This window comes from Cucumis sativus, chromosome 3, assembly GCF_000004075.3.
Source record: "Cucumis sativus cultivar 9930 chromosome 3, Cucumber_9930_V3, whole genome shotgun sequence".
NCBI lineage: Eukaryota > Viridiplantae > Streptophyta > Magnoliopsida > Cucurbitales > Cucurbitaceae > Cucumis > Cucumis sativus.
Window position 1 is genome coordinate 6,620,243 of NC_026657.2, and position 15,185 is coordinate 6,635,427.

Genomic DNA, 15,185 nt, shown 5'->3' on the forward strand with positions numbered 1-15,185 from the left:
GGTTGATTGTAAAAAATCAACAATAAAAACCGAAACGATCATCGAGCAAGACTATATTTTTACTTTGTTTTTTATCGTAGTATAAAACTAATTTACAATATTAAATTTGGATGGTTTATATAGTAGGCTATCAATGTTACATTCTATGCACATTCCTTCGGTTGTCCAAAATTTCAACTTGTCCGTTTGGTTGATATTTGTATGTTTTAAAAATAAAATATAGGAAATATAAAAAGTTTTAAAAAAATGTGTTAGGAAATAGAGAGTAATTAATTTTGATGACATTTTCAACAAATATATAAATTCGTAGGAACTCATCATATAATAATAATGATAATATATAAAGAAATAAAAATGTAAAGGAGTACGCGGAAATTGGTATATGGTGTACATCACAAATAAGGCATCCCGCGTGTACCTTACAGTGGTACTCTTTAAATAAAACTATATGTATATAATACAAAGCAAGTCGGCAGAGGAAGACAAGAGGGAAAGCGAAGGAGTTGAGGCTGGCAATACAAAGAAATGAGAGGTCCACCACACTCACACTCCATTCCCTTTCTATTTCCTCTCCGCCCATTCCGCCTCTATGCTCTTCTACGAAAGCGATTGCTCTACTCCAACCATGCACCCACCCCCAACACACTTCTCCCTCTCTCTCTCTCTATATATATAATCTCAATATCAATTCCTCTACTTATATTATCACAAGTCCTAAGTCCATGGATTTGAATCCCCCTCTCTGTTGTCTATGCGGCGACGTCGGTTTTCCAGCCAAGCTCTTCCGCTGCACCAATTGCTCCAACCGATTTCAGCACTCGTAAGACTCTCTCTCTCACACACACATATGCACACACCCTCTTCTTTATATATATTCTTTCGCTTTTGATTTCATCAACAACTCTCTAATAGCCTGTCAATTTTTCAGTTACTGTAGTAACTACTACTGCGGGGAATCGGGTGATGCAACAATTCGAGTATGTGATTGGTGCCGAAGTGAACAAAGAACCTGCCGTCCTGCCTTTGCAAGTACAACATCCCAAAAGAGTAACAAAATTACAGAAAGAAGAAGCTCTGCGGTGGGACTGCCTTCCCCTCGCCCTGCTCCACGCCGATACAAGCTTCTCAAAGATGTCATGTGTTAGATAACTTTACATTAAACCAACCAAAAATACCCTTTTTCATTTTTCATTCTCTTACTTACTTTACACACACACACATATATATCTTAATCTAATCTTGTATGTATGTGTGTGTGGCTCGATAAGATTGATGTGGCTCTCTGTAATTTATAATCTGAACTTTTAAATAACCTCGATCTCAAAAGTCTTGTGTGTATCTGGAAACTATATATATGATTTTATATGTTATTAAGAAGTAGAGTAATTTTACATGAAATCGATGTTTGATGCTTTGAAAACTAAACATGATTCCAAATGGTATAATGGCAATCATGTCCATAAATAAATAGAATGTTGTTTGCAATATATATAGATAAGGTAAATTTGTTAAAAGAAATGGTGAGGGAAAAATAGGAAGAAGAAGGGAAGTGAAAAAGGACATGCTAATGTACACGTGGAAACAGGTGGCTGACTGGCAGAAGTATCAGACTCCAATTCCAAAGACTCAAACTTGAAATTCGGATTCGATCCGTACAGAGCTTGCACGCCTTCCACGTCATCCACTTCCAAGTTCGCCTTCTTTTCCCTCGGCTTCAAACTTGGGTACATCACCGATTCCCTCACCGAGCTGTGACCCAACCCCAACAAATGACCAATCTCATGCGTCGCCACCGATTCTAAATCAACTGCCACCGCCGATTTCTCCTTCTCGAAATCCACCGCCCACGTCTCCGCCGCATCCAAGTGCAGCCTTCCAATCTCAGGGGAAAAAGAATGCGCTAAAACCCCCAACACGCCGTCGAACGCCTGTCCGTCACTATGATCGCCTCTGTAAAACCCAATTTTAATATCGGCGTATCCATAGTCGTCGGTCTCCTCAAAACTCACCGGAATCACATGGGCCCATTTCGAAAACGCCTTACGAAATACGGCTCTTACGTCTTCTAAACTCAAGTTGCTCATCCAATTATCCTTGAAGAATGCGTACGTCAGCACCATCGGCATTCGCCGCGTCCACCGTGGCTTTCCGGGAAAAAACACATAACGCTCCGTTGCATGGGGGTTATGCAGTGAAGAGGAATCTGACCGGAAAATCACCGCGGAAGTTGGGTTTTGAGGGAGTGTTGTTGGGTATGGAAGGCAGGACGGCGTACAGAGGAAGAAGAAGAGGAGCAATAGAAGGGGGAGAAACATGGCGGTGAGAGTGAGACCATCGGCATGCAAACAGTTGGAGAGAAATGGAAATTTATAGTTTGTTATATATATATATATATGAGAGAAAAGTAGAATTTTACAAATGGGTTGGTTTGTTTTATGGGATATTTGAAGTTAATATTAATCTCCTATTGTTGGCGTTGGATGTTCATGTTTCTCCTCTTTACTTAGAATTGAAAATAATTTTGACAAACACTGGTCGTTTGGTGTATCAACCATCACTTTTTCTATTATTTTATAAGTAAATATGTTCATTTTTCACCATCTTTATGCACATTTTTCATCATCCACATCAATAAAATAAAAATATACACATTCAAACTAAACAATTGTTAAGTGACAAATTATGATTAGAAAATAAATGCATAAAGATGAATGATACGATATTAAAAATTTTCATTTAAAGAGTCGGATCGATAAATATTTGGACACCTAATCTTAATTTGAACCCAATTTGTTAGATAACAAGTGCTATTCATTCACGTGAATGAGTATATTAACATTAGGATGTGTGTTTATGAGATGGGTTTTGTAAATATATATATAAAGCAAATGTACATGGGCCATGCTAGAAAGGGAAAAGAGGTGAGGTGTGGTTTGGTGATGGAAGAAATGTCAAAAGAGAAAATGATAAGGATGTGCGTTTGTGTTAGTTCAAGTTGAAGTGTTGGAAGCAAAAGGGACTGGCGGTGGTTGTTAGGATTTATGATGGTTGCTTTGCTTCCTCTTCTTACTGTGTCTTCTTCTTCTTCTTTAACTTCACTACTGCATGCGTGAAGATGACTCCAAGTTTTAAAGTTCAATCTTATTTCTTAGGAAAAATTATATTACTGGAAAGATGCAACCACTTGTCTTTATATATCTCCGTAATGGACGTGTTCATGGTACTCATTTGCAGTATTTTCAAGTGCTTGATATGAAAAATGGGTATGAGCTTTTTATGTATTGTTCATAGTTTGTGAGAGCTTATTATGTTGGAAACTATGTAGACTGTTATCTTTATAACGCATTTTCTTAAGGTGCTGGTTGTGTATATTTTCATTTTGGTTTTGTATGTGTCATGACCTTAGGCTACGAGGTATATCCTTTTAGCAATGTGACATCATTGTAAAAAAAAAAAAAAAAGTATATCAACTACTACTTAGGCCCATCTTCATTTTCATAAACCATGATAATTGTTACAATTCAAAGCACACAATTAGATTGATGACTTTAAATACAATTTGTAATCCCATTTGCACCATTATCCCACCGTCGTTTTTCATGATATAGTTTTGGTAAGTTCCAGTATCTCAAACAAAGTCGAAAATAAATAGAGTTGTGATTCATGCAAATTTTATGTGACAAAATTTGCTTCAAATGACAATCAAAACCTACGGAGTTGATTTATATATTCCTATTAATCAATTGATTTTCTTCTTAACTTCGGTTAAACTTTTTTTTAAAAAATTTAAAATACAACATTTAAAGAACATGTTTAATTATTCGTTTATGCATAAGAGATTTGTGGGTCTTAAGTCTATAACCAACATTTATTTTTATCACAAATACAAAGTGTTTATGGTGTGTTTATCGTTTTGAAAATTGGTTGCCCAATTTCTGTGAAAACGTATTTGATGATACTCATTTTTGTGGTATGACATTGTATTTGTGTAGAAACCGTAATTTTAGGATGGTTATTTTAAACGGTGTGGTTTATAGATTTTTTTAAACCTAATTTAAGTATTATTTTGAAAATATCATGTTTTTCCATAGTTAATATACTTTTAGATAATAAGGGTTTGTAGTATAAGAATTGTTAGTTAGAATTTGAAATTTAGATTATTTTTAATTTGCCACTATTTTAGTAGATTCCCATTTTTAATTACAACGAAATCTAATTAGGATCAGAAGTAGGAATATTTTGGTAAATTACTAATAACTCTAAAAATCACTTTGCTATTTTTTAACTAAATTTTGTTATAGATGTTTTTCAAAATCAAACGTAATTTAGCAATCGAATTCAAATTAATTAAGTATATAACATAATTTTAAAAAATTTATAAATATAACAAAATTTATCAAATTCTATTAATGATATAAGTCTATCGTTGATAAATCATGTTGTAAATATTGGTCTATCACTAATATACCATATGAAGTCTATTAGTGATACAAGTCTATTGGATAGTTTTGCTATATTTACAATTTTTTTAAAATGTTGCTATATCCATAATTATTATTGCTAAAATAGACATCAATTATAATTTGGTTGTTTAGTATTTATGTAGTCCATACAAAAAGTGAAAGTTATACCGAGCCGCTCTATTTGGCCCATTACACTAATTTGGAATTGTGTGCACGTGCATTCTCTCCTGGGCTGAGCCCACTTGGATAGCCTTCAAAACGATGAATGGCTGCAAAGTCCTTTAGGGAAAAAAAAAAAAGAAAAGAAAGATTTAGAGAGGTAGCCTAGTTTTTATTAAAAAAAGATAACGATTTATCATTAATCGATGGAAATCGATATTAATGATATCAAACAAGAGAGACATTTTGAGTGTTTGCATTAATTGTACATTTTCATTCTTAACATATAATCCATAATGTAAATGGACCTATGAATTTAGGCTTTTTAGGCAGAAAGCCCTTCGAAAAAACTAACAAAATCTGAAACCCCAACCAAGGAGGGGAAGAACACATTTGGAAAAACATATCTTCAGTAGCTAAGTTGGGCAACATAATTCACATTGTTTTTCCAACCAAAAGACTATCCTCATAACAACAAAAGTACTCATACCCATGGACCACTCCAAAACTTAATTACTTCAGGAGCATCTGATTCTCAATCCACTTCCCATTGGAGGATTGGAACCTGATCAGGACTCCCCACTTCGATTAGATCACTCGCACAAATTAAAGACCCTTCTTCAGTTGTTTTGAACTAATAGAAACAATGTGACAATACATTGTTATATATATACTAAAACACCCAGTAACTAGATATCATATAAAACACAACACAACCAAAACTCCAGCCTTTTTCACAATATAACAAGATAAGATTGGAATACTTTAAAGTGTAAATTTTGTTTTCATCAGTTCAATGATACGTCTAAGATAAAGAGATGCAGGCCTGTCACATCTTTTAGTTAAAGTTATATATTCCAATCAATTGAAGTAGGTTTAAGATTGACAATAGATGTAACTAACTGCACCATACTTTTAACCCCCGTCTTATTTTTGCTGATTAGAGCATATCTCCTAGTCTTATTCTTCTTCCATTTTACGATAGCAAATTACCTTGTCATCAAGAAAATAAAATACCTTAGTTTGTTTGTAATTTTATGCGCCCTTATACATGTATTCATCCATTCCTTACTCTTCATTTTAACTTACAGCCTCAGCTATAACTTGGAGGCTAAAGTTGTTTTTGGATTGGAAGGGAATGTGAATGGTTATTGGTTGAAAGGTGGAGAAATAAATGGTGGGGAATGAGTAATGATAGAGGAGGGAGAGAGAGAGAGAGAGAGAGAGGGCAATGGCAAATAATTGAGAAGAGAGAGAAGATGGGGGTTGAGGAAGGAAGAAAATGGAAAGCAAAGGGTAAGGCTGAGGCTGAGAGATAAAGAGTAAATAATAGTTTGGCAGAGAATCATGTCCCACCACCTCCTCCTCCTTCTCTACCCTTTTATGACTTTCATTCATCACAAATCAAATACGAAGGGCCCCATATTGACTCAGCTTGATGGAACAACTTCTTTTTCTTTCTCTCTCTCATATTTTCTGCATTTATTCCATTTTTTTTTTATATAAATCACTATATTCATTCTATCCTCATTTTTTTAAAAAAAATCGAGTTCCATACTACCAGCTTAATTAGAGTTGAATTAGGCTCGTTTTTAGCATTTAACACCCACTTTTCTTTCAATGACTAAAAAAACTTAATAATTTATAAGGTTTGTGTGTTTTTTGATTTATCACGAAGCAGTAAGAGACAAAAAAGGGTTGGGAGAGACGATGAAGGGTCCTCTGATTTAATGACTGAGGGGGAAGATATAAAGAATAGTAACAACAATAAAAACAAAAAGAAGGGGTGTGTTTGAGTTGTAGATTTATGATATGAGAGTTTGGCAAATCCAAATGTATGTCATTTGTTTCATTAAAAGAAACAATGCAAATCTCTCATCATACACCAATCTGGGTTTTGGAGTACAAATTGTTTGCAGTTATTTTTATTTTGATTTAAAACTTAAAAGTGTGCCTTTTTTGATAAAGGATAAAGGGAAAAAGGAGTACACGTGTCGAACACCCAGAGAAGAGGATTATCAGAAAAAGAGGAAATTACGAATTTTGGGACTTTACAGAAACAAACATTGACATTTTTTGTTATGGAAAATCAGATTGGAGAGATCTTTATAAGAGATGTACTCCTTAAGATATACTTGTCTTTGCTGCCTTTCCCTCCCGCCGTACACGTGGCAGAATCTTACCAGACTGCTTTGTCTCTTCTTTGGATCCCACCTCATCTCTTCTTCCTCTTCTTCCTCTTCTTCCTCTTCTTCCTAAACAAATCCCCCCATCCATTTTCATTTTGCTTTATTTATCATCTCACTTTTTACTGTTCTTCCTCTTCATTAAAATCAACAGCACTTCTTATTTGGTTGTCCTAGAAATGATTTAACATGAGATGTATTAAAGAGAGAAGTAAGAAGTTAGTAAATAAAAGAGGAAATTTGGGAAAGGAAGGAAGGAAGGGGGGAGGAGGCTTCAAAAAGAATGGAGAGGAGTGGTCACAATCAGGCACAGTGGGTCAATCTTTGCTGTTTTTGGGAAGATCTTAACATGGGCCCCGACTTTTAACACGTGTATGGCCTACTCCTAACTCTCTTCATTTCATCAAACCTCTTCCTATCTAACCACACACTATTACTCTCCTTTTCTTTCCTTTCCTTTCTTCCCCTCTTATTCAACTTTTACAATTGTTTCTTTTTTCTTTTTTTCCTTTGGTGGGTCCGAGAGAGTTTTGAATTATATCGAAACTTTCCTTTCGTGTCATTTCTATGTTACAACAAATCGCTAATGTCAATAGAAATATAATCAAATAACAACTTTTAGTCATACAAAATCAAAGATACACACATTCAATTCACTTCGTCACTGATCAGAATGTGCAATTGTCATATTTTGTGCTTCTAATAAAGAACAAGCACAAGTTCGACTTTTCAAAACTTAACTTAATGCAGTTTAAAATTAGTTAAATATGTACAGTAATAGCAGGTGAGTTTGTATTTAATAGCTTTTTTAGATGTCAATAACAAACTCATAACTCAACTAGACTCATTTGGATCTAATTAATAAGTTAGAATTAAAATTAGGATTACAACCCAATGAAAGCAAATAAACAAAACAAGTTATTGCAAAAGACGACTGGTTTTGTCCATTAGAATTGGACATGCCCTAAGCCACTAGTTACCGAAGTCAAGCTAGGAAATAATGTGAGGATATGAGGTTTATTTTCGTTAAGTGTGTGGTAAAAGAATTTCTTAATAACTTTGAATTTATTTAATGATAATGATGAAATTGGTCAATTTATTAAACCAAGTCATCAAAATGCAAATGTTTCAAAATAATCGATGCACATACTTAATGAATAAAAAAAATATAAATTTTGGAAGTGAATATCAGTTGCTTACTTTGAGTTTCATTGATACTAAAATCCACTGAAATTTTTTCACAAACTTAAGATGGTCGTGGCACCTGATGAATTGTTGGTTTGGTTAAGTTGATCGATTTTTGGTTGTTTGTTTGTGTTTTGAAAGTATGTGTACGTGCAACATTTTCTAGTGGTTGACTAAGGAACATGCAGGATGGCACCATCAATGTGTTAAAACATTAGTTATAGATTTTGATTAATTCAGAGGAAGATATTTGGAATGCCTTTTCTCTCACACACACACTAAAGTCTAAAACTAAGACTAAGACTGAGCAACTTATCAAATTGTGTCAATCTTCCTCTTTCTCCTCTCACTAGCTGCCCTGGGGCTGTTCCAATCCTAACACAAAACCATAGTCCACTATCCCACGTGCGTACCCACACCCTCCACACTCCCCTCACGTGCCACTCTTTGCAACCATGTATCATTTTTTTTTGTTTTCCATTCAATTTCAAAATTTTGTTTTTGAACTAAATTTTTGTCCTTGTTCTTTAAACTTAGTTTCTTTACCCAAAAAAAAATCTATCTTTTAAAAGAAATAACTACCATGAAACGTTTGCTGCAGAGAGTTCCGTGGTCTTAATAAATTGAATTGAATCAAACAAACTTTCACACCTATTTTTACCTGATAGCTTTGAGAGTACTATTTTTGCAAACATTTTTAAAGGACCATGGTTTTAATCCCAATTTCACTACTGGCATGCATTAATCTTATTATAGACTAATAATAAGTTCTTTTGATACCTTTAATTTTTTTCCTGCAAGCAATAGCAATTCCACTGTTGAATGGGTACAGAGCAGCGTGTAAATCTGTATGGAAAAAAAAAAAAAACAAACAGAGTGAGATAATCTTGAACCTTTAAATCATGGAAATAAAGAAGAAGAAGAAGAAGAAGATACTAAAAATGAGGTAGTCGAATTTTATATTATTTGGATTTTTCATAATATTTTAATCCCAGTTTTCCCACTCTACTGGTCTGGCATCTCATCCACTGTTGACTGTGGAATGATGCAGCTTTAACCCCTCCCCTCTCCCCATTGAATTTTTACAATTACAAATTATATCAGAGAGAGAAGACTCTTCACTGCTTTTATTTTCTCTCTCTCCGACTCTGTTTTTCCCGACATCAACCTCTTCTTTCCTTCTTTCGGTATAAATTCCCCAACCCCATCTCCCATCTTTCTTCTGTCACCATTCCCCAACCCCAATTCAACAAACAAAAGACCTTCAACCATTTTCGGCTCCATTCTCTTCTTCTTTTCTTTCTTTTTCTTCCAAATGGAGATGGAGATTTGCGGCAACTTGATGGGACATTCCAATCCCAACGCAGCCACTAATATCTCTTGGCCCAATAATACCATTACCAATAACAACAACAACAACAACATTATTTGGGAGCTTAATTCCCAACACCCCCATTTTCTCTACGCCTCTGGTGAACATAACCCCACCACCCATTTCCACCCTGACCCTCATCTCATGTGCTTGAACCTTGGCAAAAGGCACTACTTCGAGGACTCCAACGCCCCCTCCCTCATCCTTGGCAAGAGAGCCAAGCCCCCCTTCTATGCCACCACCGTTCCCCGCTGCCAAGTCGAGGGCTGCCATGTCGCCCTCGTCAACGCTAAGGACTACCACCGTAGGCACAGGGTTTGTGAGATGCACTCCAAGGCTCCCAAAGTTGTGGTTCTTGGCTTAGACCAGAGGTTCTGCCAGCAGTGTAGCAGGTCCCTCCCTCACCCTCCCCCTTCATTTTTTTTTGTTAGTTTAACTTTATTAATACTAAATAACAACAATTGGCTCGTACTTCATTTCTAGGTTTCATGTGATTTCCGAGTTTGATGATTCCAAGAGGAGCTGTAGGAGGAGACTGGCAGGACACAATGAGAGGAGAAGAAAGAGCTCTCATGAATCAGCAAGGAACTGCACCCAAGGTACCAATCTCCTTTATTTTTCACTTCAATTCAACCATAATTGACACATATACTCTCCATATCATAAAGAAAAACAACAAAGAAATGTCTTCAGAGCCATTCGTTTCTAAGATCTGATTGTTAATCATTTTGTTTTTAGTTTTTAAAAATTGTTCTGGTCTTCCCAATTTTCTTACTCATACTCATAGTTGAATTCTCTATATTCTTGAAAACAAAAACAAATTTTTAAAAACTATTTCTTTTTTAGTTTTCAAGATATCACTTTGATTTTGAAATCTACCCTAAAATAAAGACAAAAAAACAGCAATGTTTGAAGACTCAGTTTTCAAAAACTAAAAAATAATAAAAGGGTCCTAAAAGTTAATGACTTCATTTTGTCTATAATAAGAAAGTTGAGCTCTAAAGTAGTTGGTAATGGAAGTACAAAATGGATTCTGAAAAAGGGAAGTACTGAATATGGAATTTGAACTTGATTTGATCTTAATAATAAAGCACGGTGATGAATAATGATTGAAGAAGAAACGTAATTAATCATGGCTTTAAAGAACAAGGTTTATATCATGGAGTAGCTAGGTGTTTCCCAATTCCCAATTATTATCTTTTGTTGTTTTGTACAACAAGGAATATAAAAGGGAAAGAAAGAAGAAAGATGATTTTTAGTTTCCTTGTTATTCAACATCAAACTTTAAAAGTGAGAAAGGGATAGAAAAGGACTGCCACCCCTTCATATTTTTCATAATCCCTCTCTCCCCTTTTAAACTTATGTTTAAAGTTTCAAAAACTCTTTATCATTAAACTTCTTTTACAAAATAATTCTCTTTGTTTATTTACATGGCTTCTTCTTGTGTCAAAAACAATTTTCAACACAGTCTTAAATTCAGAGTTGAGTTTGTTTTAGACTCCGTATGTAATTTTTTGAAAGCAGTACTTATTTTCTTAGCATTTATTACTCGTAAATCTTGTTTTCTATATGAATATTTGACTTCTTGGATATGAAATTGGAAAGAAAAAAGGAGTTATAGTTGGAAACGAAATTGATTTTGCCCTAAAAATTGGGGTGAAAATGCAGCAGAAAACAAGTCGATGACAAATGGAATTGCATACGTACCATCCCCGACGGGACGTGCTCTCTCTCTTCTGTCATCGAAGAACGAATCATGGGCCAACTCATCGGAGCTCTCACAGAGGTCAAGCGCAGCGCTCCGGGAACTCATTGCGGAGAACCGCGCCGCCATCCTCGCTCGCCAATTGATTCTTGACAGAGACTGGCACCCAAACCATGGAGGGACGGATGATTTCGGAGGAGGCGGCGGCGTTGGATTCCAGCAGCAGGGATTGTACTGCGAGCAGCAACACAGCTGGGAGAGGATGAATGAAAATGGGGGTTCGCATGTGACGTTGGATCTGATGCAGGCGCCGAGCTCGGCGTTTGGGTTACTCTCGGTGAGAGGGAAATCGAAGGAAGAAGATGAGGAATGTTGTGAGTTATGGAACTCCTTCAATGATCACGACCCTCATGTTGTTTAAAACTAATATCATTACAATGTGTATATTGTTTGTGGAATCCATTTACATTTCGAAGCTCTCTATAATTCTTTCTTCACCACTCCCATCAATTCTTTTCTTCTAAACTTCTCATGTTTCTTCTTTAAACTTCAGTTGCTAAGGATTTAATCTCGTGGCTTTATAACCATTTATTAGTACTAAATATAACTAAATTAAGATTTGATGACATTTCTTATCTAATAAACTAAAAATTCTAACACTACCTATCCTTTATAACTTTCGAAATTTTTCTATAATTTTCATTATATTTTCAACCATTTTATCCTTTCTAACAATTTCTCTAAAATAATTAGAAAGACAATAATAGCAATAACGTTTAGGACTAAAAGTAAGTTTTATAACTCTTATGGACAATTTTTAATCAAGAATTGAATTTACAAATTCAGCATGATGAAATGATTTATATCAGGAACTGATCTTTCTTTTCTTAAACGTTGTAATCAATCAAATACAAGATGGAACTGATTTTCTTTTCTTAAACAAGCTTCTCAAAAGCATTTAAAATTAAACAAATATAATCCAAATGTGTTCATAAGACAATCAGAGAAGTCCACAATCCCATCGGCTCGACTAAATTCTTACATGCTGGTAGTACCAAAAAAAGAGGTGGATGTAAAATTACAATACTTGGAGGTATGTATTATTATCTATTCTAAGGCTACCCACCAGCATGGACAACTAAATGAATAGTCGAATACAGTAAGAAGTGTAAAAGAATGTACTTGGGTCAGTTTTCAACACTTGAATGAGAACCTGAACCGGTGCTCCATCCCAAGTCACAGCAACAAAAGGTCCTGGATGAACTCAATTCCCACCTCCTCATTCATATTGGAAAAGATGGGCAAAATCATTTGGGTTTGTCTGTCAATGTCACCATTGCCTTGAGCACCCCTGGACTGATCTTGTCAGCCAGGGCACCTTTTTCTGAAATCAGAAGGGACTGATCTTTTACGTAACTCTGTAATTTCTTTGCCTCAAAATCAAGTTTCGTCTGATCTGCCATGTGAAAGAGATACAAACCACAAACAATAATTCAACTGTCAAAATAAAGTGAAAGCTCTACAAAGTTCGAGTGAATGAAATCACTGTTCCCAGCTAGAAAATGCTTCCGACTATGGTATTCTTTAAGGAAAAAAAAATCAAACAAACCATATGTATGGCACTTAAAAATGGGAAAGGAGCTTCATTATTTCAAAACAAGGCATGCATATATACTTCTCATAACTATTGGGTCCTTCGTTTAAAAAAAAAAATAATACTTTGTTTCCTTTTTATTATTCATATAGAGTCGGGAACAATCCATCTTGTTTTCAAACCCAAGGGAAATCTCCACAAAACCCACAAATAGCATACACACACCGCTCTTGCCCCATCCTCATCCAACTTAAGCGAAGCCGTTTGGCCACTGCAGATTACAATGACAAAGAACTGCCATGAAATTACTCAACCCGAAGCTCTGAGGATTTTACTTTAGCCATTAATAGGTTATGTGAACGAACATGAAACTGCATATGTTTTAACAAATCTTAGCGGATTGTTTCTTAAAGAGCCATGCACGAATAAATGCATAAAATTAACAGCACTAGAAGAAAAAATAATGTGTCCCAACAGTAACCTGTCTCCAGGATTGTATGAGCAGCATGAAATGGTACCCTGGCGAACACATCAGTTCCTGGGAACATCATCCAAGTGCGCTCATTAGAATCATGATTTCCACAGGTAGTGCAAATCTCCTTCACTAGTGGCCTTGATTCAGCACCCTCCACCTCCTTCATTATTGACTCAAAAGGCGATGGAACACTAGACTTTGTCGTCCTCGCTCGCCTTCTCAAAGCAGTCAATGCTTCTCTATTCCCATTCCTCACTCTATCGTTTTCAACCAACTGACATTTTGATGCCAAACAACAACGGTCACTTTACCTTTTTACTTCTCAAACTTACGGAACAATTTCATTTCAATGACAAACAAATTGTGAAACCGCAATCCCAATTTTTTGCCATACAAAACGTATATTGAAAGTAGGAAACAAAAGTAATCTTGTAAGCCAAGTTGCCAAACTTCTAATATTTTAAAGCTTACTTCATCGCGGGCTAGGAGGAGACGCTCAGCTTCAGCCTCTAGCTCTATTAAGCTTTGTTGAAATTGTCTCATAGTCTCGTTCATTTTATTCCAACCTAAAATTCACGTTGAGCCATCATCCATAACATCCAAACATGTAATACAAAGAGATCGTCATCTTTCAGCCTCCCAAAATAAATATGAAAAACATAAACGTTATTACTAAGAGAAAGTGAGATTGTCAAGTTCCAGCAAACAATATTATTTACTATTGAAGGAAGTGCTGAGAAACCTAGAAAGGGTTCAAACAATAATTTTCTGTGATAAAGTTAACCAATTACTGAATGTAAATCAGTTCGGTTTTCTCTTCAATTGTGTATTGAGAAGATCGTTCTTTCTCTATGACTATATTTGTAATCTACATCCATATCTACAACATCTATACTATCAATAAAAATGGCTATAAACGATGAAATTTTAGGCCGTCCCTTTCACCCCTGCCCTTCTAGATATTTTCTAAACTTTCTATATGAAGTCCATGAAGTACAAAGAATAGAATGTTCTTTAACTCCAATAAATTCAAAGTATCAATGGTATTTGAATAATTGTATTGGAGAAGATTTTTACACAAAAAAAAATACTAATTGTCTTCGTTCAACTAAAACCCAAAAATACAAACAAGGTTAAGGTTGTTGGGACAATCAAAAGAATTAGTATAAACTATGCATCAAAGAGAGTTGAGAATAAGGCATAGATTACTGATTGTAAAGAAATAAAGAAGAAGGGAAGAAGGAAAAATTAGAAATTCAGAATCCCTTTCAGGAAGACGAAATAGATATATATGGATAGAGGCTGAGGGAATACAACTAACAATAAAATAAATAGAAAACCAAAATCAGGACAGAGCCGGCAGCACCGAACCGGAGAGATGCAGCAGCGAGGGGACACTGAGCTGCTGAGAGAGGAGGAGACGGCGGAGCTGCTGAGAGACAGGAGGAGGAGACGGCGTGAAGAAGAGAGTTTAAGTCTTTTTCTTTTTCTTTTTCTTTTTCTAAGTGTGTTTGGGGAGAGAGGATTATGGGATAAATGGTTATATAACCATTTACTTGTTTGAGCATAATCCTTCCTCAACCCTTTGTTATTTATATATAATTAACTGATTTAAGTTTAAATATTATTTAATATTTAATTTATTTTTTCTTCTCATTTATAAATTCTACTATTTTGTTAATTTTAATCTGTGAATTTAATAAGAAATTTAAAAAAAGTTATTTTCTTAATTTATTGTAATTATACCCTATTTGATAAATTAAATATATGAATATTTGAGTATTAAATTTATAAAATAAATTTTATAATCCTTCTTCTAAATAAATATTATCATAACATTACTAAAAATATTAATTTTAAATTAATTAAAACAAAATGCGAACTGAATTTTTTAATTATAATTTTTAAGGAAAATTAGAGCAAGTGAGTCCAAAATACAAATACATGAAAATGGCAAATCTCCTTGTTTTCAGTGGTGTAATACTCAGCCCGGGTCCAGGTGCACGGGCCTGAGTATTATATATATATATTTTTTGTATGTAATAT

General features: G+C 34.9%; 4 protein-coding genes and 1 long non-coding RNA gene across 8 annotated transcripts; 2 read left to right on the plus strand and 3 right to left on the minus strand.

Annotated features, from left to right (window-relative positions):
- The first annotated feature begins 510 nt into the window (after positions 1-510).
- On the plus strand, positions 511-1,374 carry LOC101222685 (hypothetical protein). Its single transcript, XM_004134239.3, has 2 exons — positions 511-820; positions 929-1,374. Exons 1-2 carry the CDS (start codon positions 723-725, stop codon positions 1,143-1,145), a joined length of 315 nt encoding a protein of 104 aa, XP_004134287.1. The 5' UTR covers positions 511-722; the 3' UTR covers positions 1,146-1,374.
- LOC101222921 (metalloendoproteinase 4-MMP) lies at positions 1,337-2,481 on the minus strand. The gene has a single exon (XM_011652336.2). It carries the CDS (start codon positions 2,313-2,315, stop codon positions 1,509-1,511), a length of 807 nt encoding a protein of 268 aa, XP_011650638.1. The 5' UTR covers positions 2,316-2,481; the 3' UTR covers positions 1,337-1,508.
- Positions 2,482-4,523: 2,042 nt separating this feature from the next.
- Positions 4,524-10,200, minus strand: LOC105434806. 2 transcript variants are annotated; one of them, XR_004215648.1, is made up of 3 exons: positions 9,838-10,200; positions 8,774-8,839; positions 4,524-4,742 (listed from the first exon to the last, which is right to left on the minus strand). It is a non-coding gene; the product is annotated as an uncharacterized LOC105434806 (long non-coding RNA). The 2 variants fall into 2 exon arrangements; XR_004215649.1 differs by lacking the exon at positions 4,524-4,742 and adding an exon at positions 6,393-6,981.
- LOC105434392 (squamosa promoter-binding-like protein 7) lies at positions 8,948-11,657 on the plus strand. 2 transcript variants are annotated; one of them, XM_011652337.2, is made up of 3 exons: positions 8,948-9,757; positions 9,849-9,964; positions 11,037-11,657. In XM_011652337.2, exons 1-3 carry the CDS (start codon positions 9,309-9,311, stop codon positions 11,489-11,491), a joined length of 1,020 nt encoding a protein of 339 aa, XP_011650639.1. In that variant the 5' UTR covers positions 8,948-9,308; the 3' UTR covers positions 11,492-11,657. The 2 variants fall into 2 exon arrangements, with proteins under 2 accessions (XP_011650639.1, XP_004133774.1); XM_004133726.3 differs by having other exon boundaries at positions 8,954-9,757; positions 11,034-11,657.
- A 338-nt stretch (positions 11,658-11,995) lies between these two features.
- LOC101220956 lies at positions 11,996-14,695 on the minus strand. 2 transcript variants are annotated; one of them, XM_011652338.2, is made up of 4 exons: positions 14,461-14,695; positions 13,611-13,705; positions 13,146-13,413; positions 11,996-12,526 (listed from the first exon to the last, which is right to left on the minus strand). In XM_011652338.2, exons 2-4 carry the CDS (start codon positions 13,692-13,694, stop codon positions 12,378-12,380), a joined length of 501 nt encoding a protein of 166 aa, XP_011650640.1. In that variant the 5' UTR covers positions 13,695-13,705; positions 14,461-14,695; the 3' UTR covers positions 11,996-12,377. The 2 variants fall into 2 exon arrangements, with proteins under 2 accessions (XP_011650640.1, XP_004133775.1); XM_004133727.3 differs by having other exon boundaries at positions 14,511-14,645.
- Positions 14,696-15,185: the final 490 nt, after the last annotated feature.

What these genes read in the sequence shown, in the direction of transcription:
- LOC105434392 (XM_004133726.3), top strand. Translation starts at nt 9,309, where the DNA reads ATGGAGATGGAGATTTGCGGCAACTTGATGGGACATTCCAATCCCAAC. An exon ending in TTCTGCCAGCAGTGTAGCAG is followed by an intron (nt 9,758 to 9,848) that starts GTCCCTCCCTCA and finishes CTTCATTTCTAG; the next exon opens with GTTTCATGTGATTTCCGAGT. An exon ending in AGCAAGGAACTGCACCCAAG is followed by an intron (nt 9,965 to 11,033) that starts GTACCAATCTCC and finishes GTGAAAATGCAG; the next exon opens with CAGAAAACAAGTCGATGACA.
- LOC101222685 (XM_004134239.3), top strand. Translation starts at nt 723, where the DNA reads ATGGATTTGAATCCCCCTCTCTGTTGTCTATGCGGCGACGTCGGTTTT. An exon ending in TCCAACCGATTTCAGCACTC is followed by an intron (nt 821 to 928) that starts GTAAGACTCTCT and finishes TCAATTTTTCAG; the next exon opens with TTACTGTAGTAACTACTACT.
- LOC101222921 (XM_011652336.2), bottom strand. Translation starts at nt 2,315, where the DNA reads ATGTTTCTCCCCCTTCTATTGCTCCTCTTCTTCTTCCTCTGTACGCCG.
- LOC101220956 (XM_011652338.2), bottom strand. Translation starts at nt 13,694, where the DNA reads ATGAACGAGACTATGAGACAATTTCAACAAAGCTTAATAGAGCTAGAG. An exon ending in TCCTCCTAGCCCGCGATGAA is followed by an intron (nt 13,414 to 13,610) that starts GTAAGCTTTAAA and finishes TCAAAATGTCAG; the next exon opens with TTGGTTGAAAACGATAGAGT. An exon ending in TCATACAATCCTGGAGACAG is followed by an intron (nt 12,527 to 13,145) that starts GTTACTGTTGGG and finishes TTCACATGGCAG; the next exon opens with ATCAGACGAAACTTGATTTT.